This window comes from Heloderma suspectum, chromosome 3, assembly GCF_057233095.1.
Source record: "Heloderma suspectum isolate Gila_16-S chromosome 3, 16-S_ref, whole genome shotgun sequence".
In the NCBI taxonomy this organism is placed as follows: Eukaryota; Metazoa; Chordata; class Lepidosauria; order Squamata; family Helodermatidae; genus Heloderma; species Heloderma suspectum.
Window position 1 is genome coordinate 199,704,345 of NC_139460.1, and position 16,263 is coordinate 199,720,607.

The following is a 16,263-nucleotide window of genomic DNA, read 5'->3' on the forward strand; positions in this document are numbered from 1 at the left end:
GAAATCGGCGGTGAAATTCTCCGCCCCCCCACCCCCCTCGGGATGGGACTTACCTTTGACAAATGTCCCTCCCGGCGGCGGGTCCCAGCGGCGGTTCAGCGGGTTTTTGTCAGGGGCGGGGGCGGCAGCCGGTCTTTCGACCGGCTGCCACCGCCGCCATTACAAGTGAAGTTAAAAAAAAAAAAACGTGATAGGCTACGTAACGATTAACGTAGCCTATCATGGCTAGATCTCCAAAGTCAGCCGTGATAGGCTACGTTAATCGTTACGTAGCCTATCATGGGTGACTTTGGGAAAAAAAAAGTGCATACGCAAATGGCGGCACCCATAGGGCGCCGCCATTTGCGTTCCTTATTTGGTCCCTGTAGTCTACGTAGGGATGGGGGAGAATTTCTCCCCGAAACTTCGGGGGGCCGAGTGCCAATGCATTCGGTCCTCCAAAGGTTGTTCGGGGAGAACTTCTCCGCCCCCCCGCCCCCCGCCCCCCCCGGGTTGGGACTTACCTTTCACGAATGTCCCTCCCGGCGGCGGGTCCCGGCGGCGGTTCGGCAGGTCTTCGTCAGGGGCGGGGGCGGCAGCCGGTCTTTCGACCGGCTGCCACCGCCGCCATTACAAGAAAAGTAAAAAAACAAACAAACACGCCCCTATGATAGGCTACGTAACGATTAACGTAGCCTATCATGGCTGACTTTGCAGATCTAGCCGTGATAGGCTACGTTAATCGTTACGTAGCCTATCACAGGGGTGTTTTTTTTTTCTTTTGAAGTTCGCGGCCGGGGAGACGGGGCGCTTCTCCCTGGCCTGAATTTCGGCCAGGCGAGGCGGGAAGCCTCCCCCCCAGCCTGAATTTCGTCCGGGCGAGGAGGGAAGCCTCCCCCCCCAGCCTGAACTTCGGGGGGAGCAGCGAAGCGCCTCCCCCCCACCGCGAAGCAAGCTGCGAGACCAGGTAAGTGACTTTCGTGCATCCCTACGTAGACTACGGAGAAAATAAGGGCAACGCAAATAGCGTTGCCTTTATTTTCGCCGTAGTCTACGTAAATCTTTACGTAGACTACAGGGACCAAATAAGGAACGCAAATGGCGGCGCCCTATGGGTGCCGCCATTTGCGTACGCGCTTTTTTTTTCCCAAAGTCACCTGTGATAGGCTACGTGACGATTTACGTAGCCTATCATGGCTGACTTTAGAAATCTAGCCGTGACAGGCTACGTAAATCGTTACGTAGCCTATCATGGGTGTGTGTGTATGTGTGTTTTTACTTTTTTTTTCGCGGCCGGGTAGATGGAGCGCTTCTACCCTGCCTGAATTTTGCCAGCGAGGGATGGGGCGCCTCCCCCTCGGCCTGAATTTCGGCCGGGCGAGGCGGGGCGCCTCCCCCCCCTCACCTGAACTTTGGGGGGAGAACCGAAGCACCTCCCCCCCACCGCGAAGCAAGCTTCGAGGACAGATAAGGGACTTTCGCCCATCCCTAGAGATGAAACAAACATAACCTTGGAAAAATGAGAAAATGAGCAAAATCAAAGTTGACAGATATATCCATCCCTAGTAATAACATTCTTCACCAGCTTCCTAAAACTTAGAATCAAACCAGCCTGATGACCTTTCTTGGCAGAGAGATTTCTACAGGAAAGTTTCTATTTTAGAAAATGCCTGATCCCTTGTGACCAACTGCCTAATTTCAGGTGACATGTTTACACAGAACAAGGTCCTGAGTGGAAGGAGGTTTCCCTTCAGACACCTTGATCCCAGACTGCTGCCAGACTACTTTGGTTGTCACTGAAATAAATTTGAAGGAAATTTGGAGACAAGCATCTGAGGAATTTTGTGAAGAAACATAAGAGTTTCAATTTCTCAGGCCAGGGACAGGGATGGGGGTGTTATTCCACACATCCGCATCTCACATACATTTTCAAAACATAAACATATCTATCCTGTTGTGTCAGTGTGCCTTAAGGAAAGCTAACCACAATCTTTCTCTCTCTTATTTAATTGGAATTTGATCATTGATTAAATATTGGAACACACAGTTTAAACAGTCTGTTTGGGGGGCTAACTTCTCTCATACATTTCCTCTCCCTAGGTTTTCTACTGGTTTAAAAGCACCACAGAATACTTCAATAAATATGCAACTGCCTTCAGGAGAGACAAGATCTTACTTCAGTAGTGTGGCTCAAAAGGACATGGTTGGCTATTCATCTCCAAGAGCCAATTCTGTTCCCATCATCCCCTCGGTGGGCTTAGACGAAGCCTGCATGCAGACACAAAATCTTTCAGACATAACAGGCATCAAATGGTGCAAAAACTCCTATTCCACTGAACTTATCAATGTGAGTGCCCCAGCCAGCAGTTGTCTTATCACAGAACAACAAGAAGTCAAAATATTGTTAGAAACTGTCCAGGAACAGATCCGAATTCTGACTGACGCAAGGAGGTCGCAGGACTTTGAATTGACAAATGCCAACACCGAGAACACTACAAGTGAAAACACAGCATTTCTGCCCATGAGTCCTGTGGCAAAATCGGAGCGAGAGGCACAGTTTGTCTTAAAAAGTGAAACAAAAAGAGACTCGGCATTGATCAAGTGACTTTGACTGGGGGGGGGGAGGGGAGGGTAAGGGTGGGGGGAGGAGGGATGTACGGATCTGTGCATTTGAAGCTTTGCTAAGCAGGAAAGAGGAAATTAAATACAAATTATTTATATGCATTAATTTAAGAGCATCTACTTAGAAGAAACCAAATAGTCTATCGCCCTCATATCAGTGTTTTTTAACAAAATATTTTTTTAAAGGAAAGAGCGGTACCAGGAGGGATAACACTTTGAAGTTCTGGATTAATTTTTTCCCCGTTCTTCTTTATTTCTTCCTGCCCACCCCTCCCTTCTTTTGTTGTTTCCTCCAGGTGTACACCTATAATTTCACAATCAGTTTTACAGATGTCCTGCTTGAAGGTTTAGTCTGGCCACCATCCTTAGACATGAATTTCAAAACAGTTCTACATAAGAATATTGACTGGGAACGTCTCCTGCACACATTTCATGGGAATGAATGAAAGCAGCACAGCAGTTACTCTCTCTAAACTCCCACTGATTTCAGTGTGTATGTGTGTGTGTGTGTGTGACATTTTCATTGTGCCCAGTATCAATAGTCCTCCATAAAGTTCTTTTATAGTAGTCTGATTCCTACATCCTCCAGATGCACCGTTAGCTCACAGTTTACTACACCACAAGAGCTTGGCCACAGCTTCAGAATTTTTAAACAAATACAAATGAGATGTCACCTAAGAGTGCAATCCTATGCAGTGGAGGCTGGTGGCTCCAATTTCAGTGGGGCTGTAAATCCATTCTGTTTTCAGTCAGAACCAGCCAGAACTCTAAAGGAGCTATCCAAGGTGCTGAACTCTGTCCCCTAAATAGGTTTGGTACCTTGGATAGCTCCTTTAGAGTTCTGTCTGAAACGCAGAATGGATTCACAGCCCCACCGACATGCAAGCCACCAGCTGCCACTGATCCTATGCATGTCTGCTCAGAAATAAACAGCACAAAGTGCAATGGGGCTTACTCCCAGATAGGTGTGTATAGGATTACAGCCTATATCAGCCTTCCCCCACATGTTTCCATCCACACATGTTGGGCTACAACTCCCATCAGCCACAGACATGCTGTCTGGGAGTAATGTGCAGTGTAGTCCAACGTATGTAAACAGCACCAGGTTGTGGAAGTCTGACCTAAAGGGAAATCTAAAGACAGTTTGGAAATTCTTCCAAGAGTGGAACAACTCTGGAATTTTGAAAGAAGCCATAAGAGTTTTTCCAGGACTAGTAAAGTTTATTGTGAGGGGAAAGGGAAATGTGGCATTTGGAAGTTCCTCTTCCATTGAAATTTTGAGGGAAACCGAAACAGGTCTAGCAACATTCCTGACAGAAGTTTTGTATCTCCCAAGTTAATGCAAATATATGGCTCTCCTGTATGAATTCGAATGTGTAGCTTCCAGACTCAAATTCTAGCACTCCTGCAGCTATGGATGCTTTACAGTATAATTAACTTTTTCCATACCAGAAGGTTCCATTCAAATGAGCACTACACAAGTAGCTAAAGTCACAATCCTAAGCATGTATAGACAGAAAAAAACCCTACAGCTCTCAGCATTCCCCGGCCAGCATGGCTGGCTGGGGAATCCTGGAGGTTGTGGGACTTCTTTCTGTCTAAACATGCATAGGATTGCACCCTTAATCTAGGAATGCCTTTTGCTAACATTGCATTAGTATCCATTATCAAGAACTATTATTTAGAAATAATGTCCTTCATCTCTTAAATTTGGAACCAGATGAAAGTCTATATACATGCGAGAAAGGCAACACATGGCAAATATGCAGTGTGTGTGTGTGTGTGTGTGAAATTGCTTTCTTTTAAACTAAAAAAAACCTTAAATGATATTATTTTGCCATGGAGTTTAGAGTATTGTCAGAATGTTATCCTTGGAAGTCATTTGTGAACTCCAAAGGACTGCTCAAGTACGTGCATATATGTGTGTCTTAATTTTTCTTAATTCTTGTCCAGAGACCTGGAGGATCCAGTGTGTTTCTGTATTCAGCATATATCTGCAGTTGCCACCATACTTTACTTCCATCTCTAATATCCCCCTTCACCTTCAACTTGATCCACAGCAAAGTAAAGCATAATCACTGAACATGATCCAAAGCTCCTTTGGCCCCTGTGAGAAAAAATGCTCCATTTGTACAACTTAATTCCCTGTTGTTCTTGTGGGGAATTCCATGATGTAGAACTGAATGGACTAGCTTCTGCCTATGTGGACTTCTGTGCATATCAGAGCTCCAGCTTATAGCCAAGAGACCCTGGACTGGTCTTCAATAAGCTGTGGATACAGATTTTAAGCATGACTCAGAGAAGCTTTGGATGTTAAAAAGAGGGAATGCACATATCTGACACTTCTGTTCACCCTGGAAGTATCAGATACTTGCAGAAGTTGCACGTCCTATGCTAGGGGAGGGCCACCAGTTTTGCCTCAGAGGTTACAAAGTCATGGAAAGTGTGGGTCTAGTTCTCTGCAAATTGGGAGGTCCGGAGCTGTCTTTAGACTTTAGGCCTTAAAGACCTGAATATGGCATTCAGTGACTATAGGTAGATCTCTGAACCCAAGAGGAGACATTAGCAGCTATCTATATCCAGATGCTTATTTTACTCATTGTGCAACCAACTGAGCCCAAGTGGTATTTAGGAAAGTGTTCATTGATTTTAATGAAGTTCTGGGTGAGCACAGAATCAGAATCAAAATCCTCAAGATAGATAAACTTGCCAGTTGGGGTTTTCCTAAGAACCTGAAATTTCTTTTGTATTGTTTTTATTTAACCACAAACCACGATATGGCATCAGAATAAAGAACGTGTTCAGTTACAACCTATGTATTAGTACTTTTTTATTTTTGAAAGAAAAATATCATCTGCTTAAACTGTTTGTACAAATTACTATCTATAGTAAAAAGAAAACAATAGACCCAGCAGCCTTCCCTCCTTACTGGCAGAGATCGTACCTTCTAAAATATATGCACAATATATATATATATGAAATACATTAATACCCTGATCCACAGCCAGAACCTATTTTTTTTAAAATGGAATGCACTACACTGGTTCCCAAGTTGTCACAAGAGCTCAGTTTCCAAAATAGCACAGTTGATCTGTTCCCATGTTGAATCAGAAGAAAGCAATATGCTAGACTCCTGTCAAATGAAATGGAAAAAGATGCTGAAAAAAACTGTCATTTAGTTTAGTCCCCACTCACACACACTCCCCAGGTATTAAAAATTAGTGTGCACACAAGCCCTATTTCTCTCCCCCCCCCCCAGTTCATGGAATTGTCTTGTTTACAGAACTTTCTATGGCTGTAATCTTTGCTGTGTGTTTTCAGTGAAGTGGTATTTGAGGGCAAACCCCAATTGAGCTGTTATCTGAATTGGTCTGAATGGTACATGGATGATTTTTCTAACATTTTTCAACCAATGTCAGCAGCCCCCACAAAATTGAGTAAAAGGAGGGGGTTCTCCAAGGTACTACCAGGCAAGAATGGTAAAGCAGGGCAATGAGCCCAGCGTTGTCCATTTTGCATAGGAAGGGAAACAAACGAACAACCTCCCCTTCCAATCAGCCTTTAAATCTATTGGAAACACACTGCATGATTTCTGCTGGAGAAAGGATTTGCTAATTTAGGCAATGCCTTCTTAAAACATAATGTCATTTTGCCATCCTCAAAAGGAGGAAGAGTAGAAGAGCAATGTATTAATAGTCAATTGATGTGTATTTTTTTATTGACATGAGAGATGAAGATCTGAAACAGTGGGAAATCTTCCATTTGTGTTAGCAATGCTCTCTGTACCCAGCAAAGGATGTGTGACTGTTATATGTTAACTGTTCTATTCAGTTTTCAGCATGTTTGAATAGAGAGACATTAATATTAACCATATGAAAGACTAGTGTACTTATTTGCTAAGAATATAACTTGGTCTCACAAATTCGATGGAGGGGAGGTGTATGCAGACACAGGTAGTCCTTAATCTGTATTATATTGCTCTTTCTAAAATTTGTTTCCCATATTGTACTATGAATACTTTTTCCATTGCAGTCTAATGTTTTAATTGCATAGACTGTACAAAATATTATCTAAACTTACTTCAACATACACACACACACACAAACACTCAAGAGGTCCTAGGCCAAATTCTGCTCTGCTTTCTCCATTTGAAAGAAGTCAGTTCAATGGCATGGGAAGGCTTGAAATCCACTTGTAAAGACCTTAACACCCCAGAAATCCATGCAGTCAATATTTTAGAACTCTTCGGCCTTGGTCCAGCTAAGTGTGCATTCTTCACTGATGAAGGTAGACAATCTGAAAGCACTGGTAGCCTCTTTTAACAGTATTTTAATGTTCTTACAAAGAAAGCATGTCATATATGTTTCCTATAGCTTATGATGCTGAACAGCTGTTGATGCACATATATGCTTGTTTGCAAACATATAGTATTGTTGACAATGTTTCCAGCAATCTAATGTGTAAAATATGGAGAGTACAGTTTTGAAATGGAGGGGACTCATTTAAAAGGTATCTAATCTCTTTCAAAAGTTAGACTGTGATCCTTAACGTATGTGCTTCATTTACATAACCACCCCATTTATCAAATAAAGTGACTGGGTACCATCCATTCACACACACACACTCCCAACATGCACACATCAGGTTGGATCCAGACTTAATCATGATTAGAGTAATCACATTGAAATGAATGGGACTTCTGTTAGTTGTGACTAACTTGTCCCATGGATTTCAATGGCCCTATAAGCATGACCAAGGGCATTATCCAGTGTTAGTCCTATGTAGAGTAGACCCATGGAAATGAATGTTAGTTAGTTCATTGGAAATGAAGTTAGTTCATTGACTAACTTAAATCTCATTCTTTTCAATGGGTCTGCTCTATATAGGACTAACACTGGATACCACCCCAAGTGTGGATCCAAGACAATATGATTATTTTGTAAAGTGTCCCATCATATATGTTACTCCATCAAATATGTAAAGAAGTTTATAAACTCCCCCAAACTACAAAAGCAGTTTGGTTGAAGCGATTCTGAGATGGAAACTGCCCCAATGTGCAAGTTCTATTCCTCTGGGAAGTTTCCTTTCAGCAACTCTTGAGCTAAGTCCATGAAGCAACTTGATAAAAGGAGCTGCTGATGGGGAAATCCATGAAATAGCTGTAATGCACATCAATATCTCTGGGCTCATGGCCTGGGGGGTTTAAACCCCACCCCACACAGGAAGAGTGCACTTGTGGATCCATTGGATTGTAAGCAATACATCGGTAAAAGATGGGGCATAAAGGAGCTGCCCTGTTGCAACCATTAAGTCATTGGTGCTACTTCTCTGCTGCCTTGGGTGACTCCCAGGAGTACGTGGCTGTGTTGATGGATCTGTGGGACGCACGTTACTGAGGGAATGATGCACTAACTCCAATGAGGCTGCTCTGGGGGAAGAATATGAATCAGAAAATGGTGCCCAGTTAGGAGATAACTTTAGACAACTGGCAACCTGCATGAATTCACGTATGTGTGTGTCAAAATGTGTGTGCGCATTTCCTCTTCTCTCTCCTACACAGCCTCCCATTCATATACATATCCACACTCATTCACACTATTCATTTTCATACACCTGTAACATTCACACACAAACAGCTGACCGGCGACATTACACTGGTGTTGCCTACCCCCTTCTAACTGCTTTCCACAGACAAGACGGTGCAGCCCCATCTATATGGGGGTGGGGAACAAGCCAACAACGTTTGAGCAGTTGGAACATTTATAAACCTTCCATAACACCCCAGCAGTTAAATGAATGGCCTCATTGGATGAACATATCTTGGCTCAATAAGCTGAAATATGGACAAGTTTTTGCTTGTGTATGCAGCCTTTTCTTTCCTCCCTTTGGAGTATTCAGACCCAAAAGTTTCCAATTAACTTTTGGATGAAATGGAAAATAGTTTCCCATTTCATCCAAATCAGGAAGGTATGGTTACCGGCTTCAGAAGAAACTGGCATCTTAACTAGGGATGGCGGAGAATTTCTCCCCGAAACTTCGGGGGGCCGAGCGCCAACGTGTTCGGCCCCCCGAACAAGTTTCGGGGAGAAATCCTCCGCACCCCCCCCACACCCCGCACCCCCCCCCCCGGGATGGGACTTACCTTCACCGAATGTCCCTCCCGGTGGCTGGTCCGGCCGGCGGTTCGGCGGGTGTTCGAGCGAGGCGGAAGCGGCAGCCAGTCTTTCGACCGGCTGCCACCGCCACCGCCATTGCAATGAAAGGGAAAAAAAACGCCCCCTGATAGGCTACGTGACAATTCACGTAGCCTATCATGGCTAGATTTGCAAAGTCAGCCATGATAGGCTACATGAATCGTCACGTAGCCTATCACGGGTGACTTTAAAAAAAAAAAAAGTGTGTACGGATAATGGCGGCCCCCATAGGGAGCCGCCATTCCCGTTCCTTATTTGGTTGCTGTAGTCTACGTAAATCTTTACGTAGACTACGGCGAAAATAAGGGCAACGCTATTTGCGTTGCCCTTATTTTCGCCGTAGTCTACGTAAACATTGACGTAGACTACAGCAACTAAATAAGGAACGCGAATGGCGGCTCCCTATGGGGGCCGCCATTAGCGTACGCGCTTTTTCTTTTTTTTAAAGTCACCCGTGATAGGCTACGTGACGATTCACGTAGCCTATCACGGCTGACTTTGCAGATCTAGCCCGTGATAGGCTACGTGAATCGTCGCGTAGCCTATCAGGGGGCATTTGTTTTTTTTTTAAACCTTCGCGTTCGCGGCTGGGCGAGGCGGGAAGCCTCCTCCCCGTCCTGAATTTCGGCCGGGCCGAGGTGGGAAGCCTCCCCCCGGCCTGAATTTTGGCCGGGCCGAGGCGGGAAGCCTCCCCCCCAGCCTGAACTTCACAGGGGGACCAGCGAAGTGCCTCCCCCCCACCGCGAACGTCCTTCGAGGACAGGTAAGTGACTTTCGTCCACCCCTAATCTTAACCAACTTCAAATTGTGGTTTAATATTCTGGCTTGTTTGACAGCTGATAACCATAGTTCCCCAGTTCAGATGACACAGGGAACTATATGGCTAAGTGGAGACTTCAGGGTTTGATTGCTACATGCTGCAAAGGGAAGAGAGATAGGGCTACATGCACAAGCAAACAGATATTTCATATCTTGGTTTATTAAAACATGATTGTCCAAAATGGGCCACTGAGGGGGGGGAGGCTCCTCACCAAAGCCAGAGCTCTTTCAGCCAATAAATATGGAAATTACAAGAATGATACCCTGCATTTTACCTTGGTTTTCCGCCCTTTTGCTGAGTTCATCTTATGCGGGGGGTGTAAATTGACAAACCCACTTTTTTCTTAAATCTAAGTGTTCTATGCTTTGGTTTGATACTGCTTGTGTCTCTTTGAATTATCATAGTCAGTACTGTAAGATTTCCAAGTGAGAGGGATATTTGGCTTACAGAAGATATCTAGACTCTGTGAACAGGCTCAATGAGTAGACAATTGATATTGCTGGATCTGATCTATTGCTGGCACAGTACATCAAAACTGATATGCTCAATACAGTGTCTGAACTATCCTATCTTATGACATAAATATTATTTCCCTTCTGATTCACAACTGGAGATATGTGAATCAGCAAAACTTGTTCCATAGCAGATCGTGAGTTTTTCTCTCAAACACAGAAATTTGTACATATTTACGTAAGCATTTTTCTAAATGGATGTACTTTTGGTGCACATTTTTTGAATAGTGCACATTGTTCTCCCATTAATTAAGCAAGTTTGTGTGCATTTTTTGAATGCACACATTCTTTCATGTACTTTTTTCAAATGGCCTCATCTTTCAAACACATTTTTTGAATGCACAAATTGGATAGCAAGCTCATAAAAGTACAGATTTCCAATTACAAATTGCACTTGAGTCTGTGTTTGGTTCCAAAAGAGCAAATTGTGTAAGCTCATATACATTTATGAACCCTACAGATTTTTTCCACAGCCCTATTCACAACAGTGTGGCTTACCCTACATTTGATTTTTCATGTGAAAAATCTTCTGGAGACAATAAGAGACAAGCAGTCATCAAGGAGAACATAGGATGCCCTTGAGTACAAGAATCCTATAACCATCCTCTTGCTAGGGTTAAATGGTCTCTATTCAAACATCAGTTCAGGTAAATGATTCAAGATGCACAGATTTAAGTATATATTTTTTCCCAATACTGTCAAAAAATGAAAACATGGGGGAAGAAAGCTGTTGAAACCTGAATGTTAAAAGCATACTGGATTTGCGAATGGGCATAATGTCAGCATATACACAAGCATTTTGCAAGCTGTACCAGATATTCAAATACTAAATTGAAAGCAAAATACAAGTGGGCTGGGCTCGATGAACTAGTGCTGCCTGCAACTTTTCAGACATGCAAACAATTTTCTAAAGTATTTGCAAATGATGCAAGTAGTTTTTGCATTCTGGGATCCCTGGGTTGTGTTTAGAGCAGGGATGGGCAACTTGTGGCCCTCCAGACGTTTTGGTCTACATTCCCCATCAACTCTAGGCAGCATAGCCAATGGTGAGGTACGTTGGGAGTTGTAGGCCAAACACAAAACATCTGCAGGGCCACAAGTTGCCCATCCCTGGTTTAGAGGAACAGCACCAGCAATATAAAAGATTCAGACCTGGTCTAAAATGGATAGACAACAGGAGCAAAGCAGAATTTCCTTGACATACTTCTTACCAAGAGAATGAATATACTTGTAAAAACAGTTTCCAAGTAGGCTGCAATGCTGTGCACACTTACTTGGGAGTAAGCCCTACTGAACTCAGCAGGACTTACTTCTGTGTAAACATGCAATGGATTGGGCAGCACATTTATTTCTATGACCTCTTTTCTATGTCCTTTTTTGGGGAAAAAAGAAATTTGTGTTTCCTCTCCATAATTTAAAATTTAATTTCAGGCCCACAGCCTTTGTGGGGAGGGATGGAGGGGGTTGAAGAGGCTTTTCCATGTTGGTGTAATTTATTACCCTACATGTTGATAAAACATCAATGACAATGGCTCAAACTGCTGATGATGCACCTTCAGAAAGAGAGCTAAGAGGTTTGTCCTGTCTCCTGTTGAGATACGCTGTAAAATGTCCACTTCTTCAATAAAGAATGACTTAAAACACACACACACACACTCCATCTAATCCACAAACTAGTTGACTCAAGCTTCATGGGTTAGACTGGTTAAAGAACCAGGCTGCCAAGATTGTATTATATCACAGCATGGAATTATTAGGGGTATTTGAGGATTTTTTTTCACTTTTAAGCAATCCACATTTTTAAGTGAACCAACCTGATTTTCACTTCCTGAACTAATATATGAATTGGAACATAATTATCCTTGGGTGTTTGCACTCCTCCTGATTGTGCGATACATTTCTCATCTCCAAAAATGAGCCAAAATGCATATCAAAATGCATAGTTCAGCTTAGAATGCATAGAAAAATGTGTTATTTTAGGATAACAGGCATACAAAAATGTATATTTTAAAATGCATACAGAGATGTATATCTTGTGAAAAAAATACACTGAAATAATGCAAATTTTCATGCTAAATAATAATAATAATAATTGCAGTTTGATGCAGAAATATGACAGAACAGACTTGTGAAAGAATAAATGCAAAACTGACACAGACTGGAAAGAGACTGATCTGCCCATCCCTAGGAACTATATGTGATTAAAAAGCGGGACACACGGCAACTCCTTCTTGAGTTCTCCCCATAACACTTAGTGATATTTAATATTTTACATTGTTTCCCCTGCCAGCAGCAGCAGCCGATGGTGAGAAGCAGATGTGAAGAAACAATATGGGCAAGGCTGACGGAACTATATGGGGAGATGAAAGCTCAGTGAGGGGCTGCTGATTTTGGCAGGATTCCTGTGTTGAGTGTCAGTTGTAGTTCTGTCCATTGGAAAGGGATGTTGATGGCTGTCCTTCATCTGTGGCTAGAGGCTGCTGAGCCAGTTTTCATGGAAACAGACATATGGAGACACAGACAAGCAGATCTTCCAAACAAGGAGCCTGCATGTATAGGTGTACTGTTCAGAACAATGCAAGTTTATTGAGAGAACATTCTCAAGGAGGTAAAAATATGAAGAAGTGAAAAGTAACATTCTAAATTGATCATAGTTGCACCCTGCTAGTGGGTCTTTGCTCAAAGTTCTACATTCGTTGGACATTTTCGAACAAATTAACAGTTGGAAAAGAGGAGACCCCTGAATTAGGGATAGGGCTTTCTTGGTGATGGCCCCGCATCTTTGCCCCCACCTCCTACGCTCCCAGGGAGATACATATGACCTCATCACTACTGGCTTAAAAAAACCAACATGCTGAAGACACATTTATTCCAGTCTGCCATTGGCACTGAAAAATAATTAGCTGATACTACTGCTGTATTTGTGTGTGTTTGACTGTAATTTGTACGTTCATGGTTTTTTTTATAATATTGGAAGCCAGCTTGTGAAGGCAGTGCATTGTGAAAGACAGGTTAAAAATATTTTAAATCATCATCATCCATTCACAAAAATGTATATCTACCTATGCACTCAAATGATGCCACAGGGCCAAGGTACATGATACAATAATCACTAGGGATGTACGAAACCCCCCTTACCTGGCTCTGCCGGGTTCCACTGGGGGGGAGGCACTCCATCCCTCCCCCCGGAATCCTCGCCGGGGGGGAGGCACTCTGTGCCTCCCCCCAGAATCCTGGCTGGCCGGCTCCGCTTCGCGGGGATTCTGTGGAGCCGCCGGCCGGCTCCACCAGCAACCAGACATCCAGCTGCTGGCTAGCAGGGACACAAATGGTGGCAGCTGTAGCTGCCACCATTTGCATCCCTGTATTCAGCCGTGATAGGCTACGTAAAGACTTACATAGCCTATCACGTCTGGGTTAAAAAAAAAAATTGCGTACACAAATGGTGGCGGCTACGTCTGCCGCCATTTGCATTCCCTATTTTTGGTTGTCTTATTCTACATAAATATTTACGTAGACTAAGACGGCGAAAATAAGGGGGAATGCAAATAGCGTCCGCTATGCTATTTGCATTCCCCCTTAGTTTCACCGTCTTAGTCTACGTAAATATTTACCTAGACTAAGACAACCAAAACTAGGGAACGCAAATGGCGGCGGCCGTAGCCGCCGCCATTTGCGTATGCGTTTGGTGTTTTTTTTACCCAGACGTGATAGGCTACGTAAGTCTTTACGTAGCCTATCATGAATGGGGGGGAGGGGAAAGACTGCAAATGGTGGCTGCAGCGGCGGCAGCCGGTCGGAAGACCAGCCGCTGCCACCGCTGGAGCTGCTGCCGTCCTGAACATCTGCCCCAGGTAAGTCTCATCCCAGGGGGGATCTGCGGGGGGTAGGGGGTGGCAGACCCTTCCGCCACGGAATTCAGGGGACCGAATGCACTGGCATTCGGCCTCACCGAGATCCGTGGCGGAATTCTCTGACATCCCTAACAATCACACTGTCTTAAAACATGTTTTAACTGGCCATGGGGCCTCATTCCAGATCATGCTCCTGATTCAGATTAGGGGAAAATGCTGTCTTCTAGCCCAAATCCCCCTCCCAGCTATTTGCCCCAAAGGTTCTGTTTACTGCACCTCAAGGAAAATCTCTCTCTCTCTCTCTCTCTCTCCCTCTCTCTCTCTCTCTCTGTGTGTGTGTGTGTGTGTGTGTGTGTGTGTGTTTGGTATTTTCAGCAGGAATCTGTCCCGGGTTTACAATCTGGATCAAGACTATGCACTGGACCAGGGCCCCATGGCAGCTTTTTCTTCAAAATAAAAGTGGCCAGTTTAAGAACACTTTCTCAAAAGCATGCCAACTGTAACATGTGGGGCTCAAAGCTCTGAAGGTCCAAAGCAAGCAACAGAAGGTTCTGAATGGACCTTGGCAAACTGACCTTCCATTCTTAGGGTTGGAACCAAATTTTACCTGGATCAACTGCACTGGCAGAAGTGGACTTCCCGGCCCCACCTTACCCTGCAGCCACTCTGCCTCCTACAAATGCTACACAGAGAGTCAGGAGGCCCCACTGAATGGGGTGAGCTGGGGATCCCCCCAAATCAGGTGGGTATACCTTCTGTGAGCAGAGCCCTTCCTGTTGTGGGAGGCAGATCCTGGAGCCAACCCCTGGTGTCAGAACTCAGGCTAGAAAATGTAATCCCATCATTCGAACAAGGTGACTTGGCAATCCATCTTAGATATACTGAAAACTGCCATATGTAGTCCTCTAATGCTTCATACTCTTGAAACAGTGTAGTGTTAACAAATGTGTGAGTATTTCAGATGGTATATGCACTGAAGCTGCCAAAACACATACTGTTTGCAATTAATGTTGGCTGGGTTCGTACATTTTAATGATGCATGGGGAAGAAGAAATCAGAGTAGGTTTCCTCCTCTGTTTTGGATCAGTTGAGCAAAAACTATTCATCCATTGTGGAATTCATCTGAGGAGTTTGTGAAACTAGTTCTGAGCAGGTAGGGATGTTATGAGGAATAGAATAGGGGCACTCACAAAAATGAACACCCCTGTTCAAGTCATCACGATGACAGTTGGGCCAAGCAGGACCCCCCATCACAGCCTCCACCACAAACCCTCAAAAGGTCTGTTGATCTTCATTTAAAATCTAACATTACCGCTTGCAACACAGTGCTGAAATAGTTCAACACTTCTCATTGTAGTAGTAGCAAGCCACATGTTCCGTGCTTCCCTTTCTTAACCCATGTGACAGTATTAATCACATGGTAAACCTGTGTTCAACTGCAAACTGCAGGTGCGGGTTCATATGACTGAATACTCCTCCATATATATATGGGCTGTGCACTGCTTTGGCCCAAGGCCTGAACCCTGTGTTGGGGCAGGTCATTACGGGTCACTTTGTGCCCCTTCTGAGGTGAAGCGAAGGGGGCACAAAGTGACCCACAGTGGGTTGGGGGCTCACCGAAACGTGTTGTGCTTTGGAGCTTCAGCCCCTGGCCCAGACCCCCCAGCCTGCCTCCCCGGCACCTCCAGGTCCTTACCTGAGCCGCCTTCTCCACCGCTGCCTTCTCCTTGCTGCCACTGCCATGCTGCTGCTGCCGCCTTCTCTGCCACCACCACCACCTTTGCTGCTGCACTGCCGCTGCTGCCTTCACTGCCACCACTGTCTTCACTGCCCGCCACCGCCATCTCCTGGAGCTTGGATGTGCGGCGACTTGTCTTCCTCCAGGGAGTCACCATTTTTAAAATGGCAACCTTCTGCAAGTTCCAGGAGATTGCCATTTTAAAAATGGTGACTCCCTGCAAGAAGAGTCACCTCCGTGCATCCAGGCCTCAGGTGATGGCAACAGTGGCGAAGACAGCAGCAGAGGGCAGCGGTGGCGGCGGCGAAGGAAAAGATGAAGACAGCGAAGATGAAGACAGTGAAGGTGGTGGTGGTGGTGAAGATAGCACCAGTGGGCAGTGGTGGCAGCGAAGGTGGCGAAGGCAGCGGCAGTGGTGCAACGGAGAAGGTGGTGGCGGCACAGTGTCAGAGAAGGTGGTGGCGGTGGCAGCAGCAGAGGAGCAAACCCCACTTCAGGTTTGGGGGTTTGCCCGAGCCAGATTGGGGCCACCTCACAAGCCGCA

At 44.7% G+C, this 16,263-nt stretch overlaps 1 protein-coding gene across 1 annotated transcript in view; it reads left to right on the top strand.

Annotated features, from left to right (window-relative positions):
• NRG3 (neuregulin 3) overlaps positions 1-2,584 on the top strand; it is a 1,009,392-nt gene extending 1,006,808 nt beyond the window's left edge. The window contains exon 9 of the mRNA XM_084841865.1: positions 2,080-2,584. Within this exon, the coding sequence (XP_084697991.1) occupies positions 2,080-2,584 (505 nt within the window). The remainder of the gene's footprint in view (positions 1-2,079) is intronic.
• The last annotated feature ends 13,679 nt before the right edge of the window (positions 2,585-16,263 follow it).